The 10,000-nt window shown below is 32.9% G+C and overlaps 1 protein-coding gene across 2 annotated transcripts in view; it reads right to left on the bottom strand.

Moving 5' to 3' along the window:
• Positions 1-1,305: 1,305 nt before the first annotated feature.
• The window catches only part of LOC113813832 (uncharacterized), a 13,810-nt gene continuing 5,115 nt past the window's right edge, over positions 1,306-10,000 (bottom strand). For both annotated transcript variants that reach the window (XM_027365886.2, XM_027365887.2), the window contains exons 2-7: positions 8,786-9,003; positions 7,594-7,885; positions 5,964-6,202; positions 5,535-5,759; positions 4,837-5,106; positions 1,306-4,496 (exon numbers count right to left, since the gene is read on the bottom strand). In XM_027365886.2, the coding sequence (XP_027221687.1) occupies positions 4,368-4,496; positions 4,837-5,106; positions 5,535-5,759; positions 5,964-6,202; positions 7,594-7,885; positions 8,786-8,998 (1,368 nt within the window). In that variant the 5' untranslated portion in view covers positions 8,999-9,003 and the 3' untranslated portion in view covers positions 1,306-4,367. The remainder of the gene's footprint in view (positions 4,497-4,836; positions 5,107-5,534; positions 5,760-5,963; positions 6,203-7,593; positions 7,886-8,785; positions 9,004-10,000) is intronic.

Consider the following 10,000-nt stretch of genomic DNA (forward strand, 5'->3'; position numbering starts at 1 on the left):
CATTATCATTATTATTGTTATTGCTATCATTATTATTATCATTATCATTATTATTATCATTACCATTAATATCATCATCATTTTCATTTTCATTTTCAATATCATTATCATTATTATTATTATTATCATCATCTAATAATGAGGTAATGATGATCATTTTCATTATCATTATTATTATTATTATTATTATTATTATTATTATTATTATTATTATTATTATTATTATTATTATTATTATTATTATTATTATTATTATTATTATTATTATTATTATTATTATCATCTAATAATGAGGTAATGATGATGATAACGATAACGATAACGATAACGATAACGATAACGATAACGATAACGATAACAATAACAATAACAACAATAATAATAATAACGAAGCAGAGTCCTTTTAATTTTACATTTTATTAAGAAAATCCATTTAAATTTTATTTTTTATTACCCTGTACGAGCTTCTATGCGCCCTTTACACAATTAGAAAAATAATAATTACATATTCATTAAGAATTCAGTCAATTCCTTAAGATCATATTTGCTGTTGCTTCAAACAATAAAAAATCAAAATGCTAAAAACTGAAAATTATAATAAGTCACTGGAAAGTAGCACTAGATATATACAAGACATGACTAAAGGTGCTGTCACACTAGGACTTTTTCCGTCAATTGTTTGACAATTTTCAGAAATTTTGTCCATTTTTGAGCGAATTGTCGATTCTCCAGTCAGACGATAATGATCGTTTCCATCTGAAAACTTTTCCGTCAACTTTTTCCGCTAAGCAAAGTCAGATCAAGAGCTATATTTGAGAATGTTTGTATTTATGTTAAATAAAATTGTCTAAAAATTGACGGTAAAAGTGATAGTGTGACAGCGACTTAAGAAATTTGTATATGTGGCTACATAAATTCAGCAATGACGCAGGTATGATACATGTTTCATGATCACTAAATCTGAAATTAAATTTGAAATAGTACTAATTTCAAAATAAGTCTTTGTGTTCTCTTCCTTGTGAATATCAAACTGAAAATTGGTTAACTATTCATTCAATCCTGTTTGTTTCATTTTTTGTTTGTTTGTTTATTTGTACGTTTTTTCCTTACATGAACTTTTTTAATACTAACATAAATTTTAAGTATATCCATCTTTGTTAAAGTAAATCTGTATACACACTTTTCCTCTGTTTATTTACACATGCATTAATTAAATAACATTAATATATGCACCCTGGTTTAGGGAAAAAATAACATAGTGAGGCACTTGGTTTTTGCATTATGCAAGAAACAATACCTCAGAAGTAATAAATAGCCTTCTTTTATTAACATATATAGTACAAGCATACAGAGCGCTCTGTAAGTAAATAAATATAAACACAGAAAGATGCAAAATCTCTTCATAAGCATCAGAACTTTTAATGTTTGTGCAGAAGACAAAAATAAACCACAGTGGTACAGTCTGAAAATAGGACACTTAAAGCATCAGTTTACAGAATAACTGAGATCTGTTTCTGGACTTAATTACTCAGTCTTTAACTGTACTTTGTGCTCAACTGAACTATGCAGTTTACAGCATACACACTAATCCTTCCATATGACAAGTGCAATAAAGTGAAACAATATAAATTCAACCATCTTGTTCTGTTTTTTAGTCTTTAAAAACTTGTGCATTAATACCTTCTTTTACATTACTTGCATTTTAAGCTTTGCATACATGCACAAAGTGTACATAAATAAATAAATAAAATTAGCAATAATTACAATTAATAATAATAATAGCAATAATGATGATAATAATAATAATAGCAATAATGATGATAATAATAATAATGATAATGATAAAAATAATGACAACAATAATAATAATAATAATGAGAGTAATAATTACAATCATAACCATAATCATAATCATAATAATGTAATCATTATTATTATCATTATCATCATAACAATAATAATTATAATAAAAACTATAATGGTAATTATAACAAAAAAAACAACAACTATAATAATAACGACAATAATAACAATGACAAAATAACCACCACAATAACATCAATAATAATAATAATGATAATAATAATAATAATAATATTAATAATAATAACAATATTAATTAATAATACCACATTTACAAATTCACAAAAAAATCCTACTTTCAGCTTTTAGTATAGACTTTACAGGGAGTCTGTACCACAATATATCACAAAAATGATTATTCTTGTTTTCAGGTGTCTGAGACCTATATAAATTGCACAGTCATCACATCTTTCAATGGATGCCTTATCTGAGAATTAAAATGCTGCCTGGAAGTCGTGGATTTCAATGAGTGGAAGAGGAATGGAAGACTGCCCTCACTAAATCTTTCAAATGGTCGATACAGCTGATTACCGTACTATCCATAAGCAGTCATGCAATCTATTAGAAAAGCCTACAATAGCTCTCAATGCATCTTTGGAAAAGGACTGCATATTTTTTTTCTTTCCTTTTACAGTCTTAACATAAGATATGTTTGATTTTCTTCCGTGAATAAATAAAAGACTATAAAAACTAAAACAGCCTAAAAAAAACATTCTTTGTCATCTGGTAAACTAATTCCCTATAGCTTTGGCTTTCAATCTACCTTAAGAGATTCACCCACCCTCCATTCACAAAATATATCTTAAGCTCAGTTTAAGGTTTAGATATTTACAAAACATAAATGAAAAACTGGCCTGTCTGTGCTGTACCTTTAAGGTAACTACAGCTGCTTCAGCAATCTAAATTACGTGATTTACTAATTCCACTTTCATCTTCATCCTATCATTTTTAATAATGTTATATTATAAACATACATTATACAATAATAGACATATAACATGGGAAAATATGAATATATACTATAAAGTCAAAATATCAAGCTCTATACTATGTGTGAGAGTTTTCTTTGTGAAATTTTTTTCCCAATAATGAATAGGTACAATGTATTGCTGCAAGTTCAATTAAACATCATTAACTTTACATATTCAATGATCATTGAAGAAGTATTTTTAACATCATAAATGAAAACAATTTATATTCAACCTATAACAAGAAGTGATTTACCCCAAAAAATATATATTTCATAGGAAGACATGCATGGGACATGCATTCTTGACAATATAGGCATAAAAAACACCATAATTACTAATCCAGTGTTTCAGAATATAAGGCAAAGCATAAATCTCTTTTCTTTCATTTTTTCCTTGAGCCATGGCAACAGTGGATATTCTTTTAAAGCTCTATAGAAATTTCAATGTTGAATTTAGAAATCTCATTCCAACACAAAGTGAGAATATACTGGAATACAACCCTGCTGAATGAGGCTCGTAATAGAAAATGAACCACTGAAAATATAGTAGAATTTCCATGCCAGAACTTCTTGAAAGATTTCTCACTTAAATATGCACTCCTTTTACATATCTAAATCTATTCTTAAATATCTTTACCACAATGGTTTCCTGTATTCACCATCACTCTTTGGAAATATAATTTTCACAATCAACACAAGGAAAAAATATATATTCTAAAAAATTATCTTTAATTAGAACTCAACATTACCAGAATAAAGATATTTATACCACCAGATTCTTGGTTCAGCCTTCAGAGATTAAGTCTATATCTATATAATTCTTATTATATGCAATTTTAATATCAAATGAGAGACAGCACATTTTTCTCATACTTGAAAGTGAGAAGAAAAATATATAACACATTAAGATCTATGACAGTATATAACTTGGGATTGTATAACATCTGTCCTCCTTAATTTTGATATTCAAAGCTTGGCACAGCATTCAAGCAGATACATAAAAAACAAGACATTATATGCAAACCATTCTGCTTTACAATTAGAAGACAGATTTACGCTCTCATATAAAAAAAAAATCAGATTCAGACTACTCCTGACTACTGTTAAATGCCCATAAAAGACATTCAAATCAATGGCAAATCAGAATAATATATCTGACCTGTTATCACATGCAAAACCGGGATTTCTTTAGCGTGTTCATGGGGTGGGGAGTACAGGAACATGTTTTAATGAAATTCCTTTTAACCTGATAATACACTTGATTTCTGATCAATTTTCCTATTGACTTATGTCTCATTCAGCTGACTAATTATTCATATCTTTGCTGATTTTGTCACAATTGCTATACTATACCACAGTCTGACAAATACATCACCTTACTCACCAGAACCACACTGTTTATTCCACCCCCTAAAGCATAGCTGGCATTACTCTACTATAAGTGTTCCAAAACCAACATTCCAGCTTTCTTTGTCTCTAACACAAACACCCACATACACTTCCATGACAGCCACCAAAATTCCTGCTGCCAGCCTTATGATGCCGCAGTGAGGGGGAAGTTGTTGGACCTCTGCTTCTCTCGTTTCTCCACATGACTCCAGTAGCACAAGCAGGCGATCATTATGGGCAATCCCAGCAGACTGAAAATGACTTCCCCAGACTCCTGAAGCAGAAAGGGAAATGATACTTTTATTCCAAGAAGAATGGAATAATACTTCTGTTACAAACAAGAAGGAAATAGTACTTTTTTTTTTACAAAAAAATACATCAGTTCTTCACCTTCTTTCTTTTTTACATCTAACATTACAGTTTTTTCTTGAATTCCCATAATGAAGTTTCTTTCTATACTGTTACAAATGAAACTTTCATGATAATAATTACTGAAATAAAGTCTGTTGAAAGCAATAAATACAACAGTAACTGAACTCCTAAACCTAAATACACAGGAGACTAAAACAGAAAAGACAAAAAATATCAAGAAAAAAGGGGGACAGAAAACTGACCTGTGGATACCACTCCATCCCTAGTGGGCCTCCAATGCGGAACATGGACCACCAGAGTGCTTGGACGGGCAAGGCAACGGATGTCACAGACAGAGCATATATGATGGAATGTGAGGCAGCTAAGACCCTTCCCAAGAGCACCAGGAATGCCAGGTGAAGGGCAACAAACAGCCAGCCGTAGAGTGCCGTTGGGCCACACTCCCCACCCCAGTGAAAGTGGCATCGTAGTCCACCAGAAGTGAGTTTCACAAATTCCTGGGGTGATCCAGCCTAGAAAGGGGTGGACCATATATTCTTTTATATAAAAAATGCAAAGAATGGGTGAAGGTCTATGACTTGATAGAAAATGCATAAAGACACTTAAATATCATACATAAGTTCAAACAAATGGATTCTATACTATTTACTTCATACTTTAATATTCTGGATTATCTGAACAAAGTCTACCCATTTAATAATTCAATAGAACTGCCACACTTTCCTCTGCTTTTAATATTGATACACTGAGCATCAGGTTTTAAAAAGTTAACAGAAAATATCATTAAATATCAATTGGAATTCTAAATACTATGTTTCCCTAAATCATCACACATTTTTAACTTCCTCATCTTTGCAACCATTCAAATCAATCAAGAGTATCCCACTGAATATACACAGCCATTCACCCAATAACAGATCATTGTTAGAAATTTACAAACCTTTCCGAGAGCGGTGAAGAAATCAGTCCAGAAGAGCATCATGATGGTGAAAAGGGAGGCCAAAGTGAACCACACGAGATGGATCCCCCACTTGGCATCCAAGGAGCTCTGCATGGGGGTACTCACCACAGCTCCTCGGCTAGAGATGAGAGCTTCTGCATCACTCCCTGGGGCTGACATTCCCCCGGAGACAGTGCTTACCATACTTAAGCCGCCTGTGCCACTCTGGTAGGGAGGGGGGAGTTAACAATAGATATACTAAAGTCTTCCATTATGTTCACCATAGTCAGGATTTTTATACTCCTCTAAGAGGAGGTAGAATCATTAAAAATAGATAATAGTTATGCTATTCTTCTTCTTTTCCCCCTAGGTGTAAGTCTCACAAATAAGCCTGCATAATCCAAAGCAAACCTAACCGCTAAAACTCACCTTTTTGGTGATCACTTCTCTCTCCAGGAGAAGCCAAGATAACGTGAAGAGGAAAAGTGCCGCAGCATAAACAATGGTCCACAACGCATGGGCCTGAGCACTCCAAGGGCCACCATCATCTTCAGGATTTTTTCTGGATCTGCCATGGCACCGATAGAGGTTATTCAACTGGAAGTCCATCGCCAGGAAGAGGCCTCCAAGGACACCACACAAGGAGAACATCTTTGGGGAACTCAACTCTGGGAATGAAAACGAGACATTCTTTAGCACATAAAATACCACATAACAAAGGGCAGCATTCCTGCAATATAAAAATATTCTTTTATCCACATACACACATTTCTGATATTGTCAATCCTCTTAAAATTGTTTCTTCAGTTGTCAAAACAATTCATTTGCATATATAGAAATTACATCTGCCTCCCCTTTCAATCTCCTTTACTTGACAAGTCACTCCAGATAAAATACAAACAAGAATCTTTTTAGAAACCCCAGTCTACAAATTGTTGCCTAATTAGCTAAATTGACAAAGGTAAACTCCTTGATGTCATTCAATTTCAGAAGAACTAATGTAAAATGATCTTTTTATCAATGGGTATGTTCTGAATTAAAATTTGTCAAGCAACATTTCCCATTTGAGTCTATTTATTTTTAGCAATACATTAATTCATTTGAATAAAACATACATAAATCATTTTCCTAAGACACAATTAGAACTGCAGAGTATCTATAAATACAAGAACTCAAGTTATGTAGACCACTTAGTAGCAACAACAAAGACTGGTTTCAGCTGTTATTCATCAAAATTACAAATTTGATTTTTTTATATTGGAAGAATATAAACAAGAGAGCATGGCTTCATCTCTCTTTTTAACCTTTAATGATATATGTACACTGCCAACTGTCATTTTATTTTACAAATTTTGTTTACATGTTTAGGCCTATCTTTTGCACTTGGACGGCTCCACTTAGGAGTCAATTATTTTGCATCCCTGATCTCTGCTTAACCTTTTCCTTGATTTTTTTGAATTTATTTTTTTTTATTACTATCATTATCTTCACTAACATTATATAACAATACTGTTAGCAATAATAATAATGATAAGGACATTGATAAGGATAATCTTTATTCCTTAAAAAAGGAAACAGGGAATGTAATATACAAATAACATCAGGTAAGCCTAATACTTAACTCTTTGGTGACAAAGCATTTGTGAAGTCATTTAAGAGTAAATAAAATTGATAAAATCAAACTACAGTGGACAGTGCAAGTACAAGGCACCGAAATGCGAAGAAGAAATATACTTTTAACTAATCTTAACACAGTATTTACATGTCTTAGTCCAGCCTCTTTTATAACACTACTTTCTATAAAACAATTACAACCTATATTCTGAAGATAATTATCTTAACCTTATCTGTTTTTTCACATCACTGTTATAATTTCTTTGGGGGGGCAGCCCATTTTACAATATTTGGTCTACCTAAATTGTATATGGAGATGGAGGTGCATGTTACAGGCTATTCAACTATAAGGGGCTTTGTTCAACAGTATTTCCTCCATTCATTCATATCCAATCTATCCAACATTAACACCCACAAATACCTATCGAAATATCCACCCACTTACCTGGTCCTTTGTAGAAGAAATAGATGATAATCATATACATGACTATAAGCCCCATTAAGGGCTCTTGGGCGTGGCACACCACTCGCTTTCTGTCCAGGGCGTAGACAATCATGAGACTAGATATTCCATGGAACATTCCAGTTTTGAGTATGGCGGACGGGGAGGAGGGTCCCAGACGCATGAACTGGCAGAAGTAACTGTATCTGATTTGCACAAATAACACCACAGGAAGAGCAGTGAAGATGGCCGCAAAGATAAGGGCTGAGTACGCATCACCCACCACATTAACTGACTGGAAAGAGGAAGACATATTATCAATTGTTAATTCATGCAAATGTCTCCATAATATATGCTTGATCTATATTGTCTAAAACTGTGAAAAACTACAATAACTTTCTAAATCTAATAATACAAAATACCCCTACAAACATAAAAGTATTATCCTCAGAAATTAATATTTTATGTAGAGTGAAGAAGCTCATATCTCTGAGCAAAATATAGTTTACAAATTCAACACACAAGAAGTCAAATCCTCAGTTACTATTTCATGGTGATTTTTCTCTCTTTCTTCTTTTTCTTATTGCAAAGAGCAAGGAGGTTTACTGAAGATATCTCATTGTGACACTTTCATATGTGCATATACTTTTACCATCCTTTCCAGATGATAGGAGTAACAGAATATGATATAGAATGAATGTGATGATATAGAGAGGAATATATTTTGTTATTTCTCTTACATTATTTTCTTTTCCAAAATTTGGCCACGTTCATTTCAAACTTGAAAAGAAAACACAAAAATCTACAGACAATAAGCATTATAATCATAATGCAGACAGATTGACGGAAATGCAATGTTGTTCAAAAGGTATCAAAATCAGAAACCAAACTTGAAAGTATACCCTAGTATAAGTGCTTTAACCTTTAAATGAATCTTTAGGTACAAAAAGATGTTTTTTCTGTATTAAAAGACACTCAATCAAACCTGAATCATCCTAATTTCAACATTTATAATATGATGGATCTTTTCTTTTCCTTGGGTGAGTGGCATTTTTTCCAGTTTCACCCATTCTATATAACCCAGAGAACTATAGCTTGTCAAACTTCCTTCATTCAAGAGTTAAATTCAGCTGAATTGCAAAACATACATACCTAAAAACTGAATTAATAGAAAGAAAAAAAATCAGATACCCACCTCAAGATACACTGGCAAAATAATTACAAGTGCAGTGGTCACAAGCACCAACAGCACGCACTGTACAGGAAGCTGCCATGCCGGAGGAGGGTCATGGAGGAGGGAGGGAGCTGAGTGAGTTGCCGCACTACCTGTCGACTCTTCTGTGATACCCTCTAAATCGTCCGGCCGAATTAGGGTCTGAAGGTCATCTGAAGTTTCCCCTTCTGCCATGTTTACTGCAAGGGAAATACATGGATAAATGACAACTACAACAAAAAACAAAAAATGAATAAAAATAAATACACCAAAATTATATATCAGTTCTACTTGAGATAGTATCTCATGCATATTTGAGATTTCTTTATATGAAAATAATTCAACTCTCATAGTTTATTTGGTTCTACAGGTCATAAGTAACAGCTTCAAATATAAATGAGTTTCCAATACATCTTCAGGGCTCGACTAGTAACAAGACTGAAGCCTTTAAAGCAGTGGGTCTCGAGAGGGGATAAAAATGATAAAACTACAGGTAACTCCTGCATCAAACATGGGAAGTACAAATTAATTCTGCCATACACTATAACTGGCCAGGGCATTTTGTCACTACGTATCTTTGTGAATTAAGTTTTTCGTCTTTAGTAGCAATGAACCAAATGAAACATGATGACAATACAAGGGTCTTATCAAAATAATAACTTAAATAAGTAACACAGTGATTTACAAAAGTTCCCAATAATATCATCAATGGCAATTTTGTTGATTTATTGCTTCACTGATAATGCTACTGGTAGAAAATTTTGTTTGGGTTTGTCTAATATCAGCAAAGGGAACAACATTTTTCCACCTGTTAAAGTACAAACTCTTTTGGTGTAAAACCTTTATGTGTGTGTGTGTGTGTGTGTGTGTGTGTGTGTGTGTGTGTGTGTGTGTGTGTGTGTGTGTGTGTGTGTGTGTGTGTGTGTGTGTGTGTGTGTGTGTGTGTGTGTGTGTGTGTGTGTGTGTGTGTGTGTGTGTGTGCGCGCACACGCATGAATGTGTGTGTGCGCGCGCACGCATGAATGTGTGTGTGCACCTGCATGCCTTTATGCCAATTGTGTATTTAAACAATACCTGAGGTAAAGTGTTAAATGTTAACTACATGAAGCCAAGCATATAAAAAAGTGAAATATGGGTTGAGAATCACGGCTTTACAGGGTCGTATTCTCTTTTACAAGATATCTATAATGATCTTTG

Source organism: Penaeus vannamei, chromosome 25 (assembly GCF_042767895.1).
Source record: "Penaeus vannamei isolate JL-2024 chromosome 25, ASM4276789v1, whole genome shotgun sequence".
In the NCBI taxonomy this organism is placed as follows: Eukaryota; Metazoa; Arthropoda; class Malacostraca; order Decapoda; family Penaeidae; genus Penaeus; species Penaeus vannamei.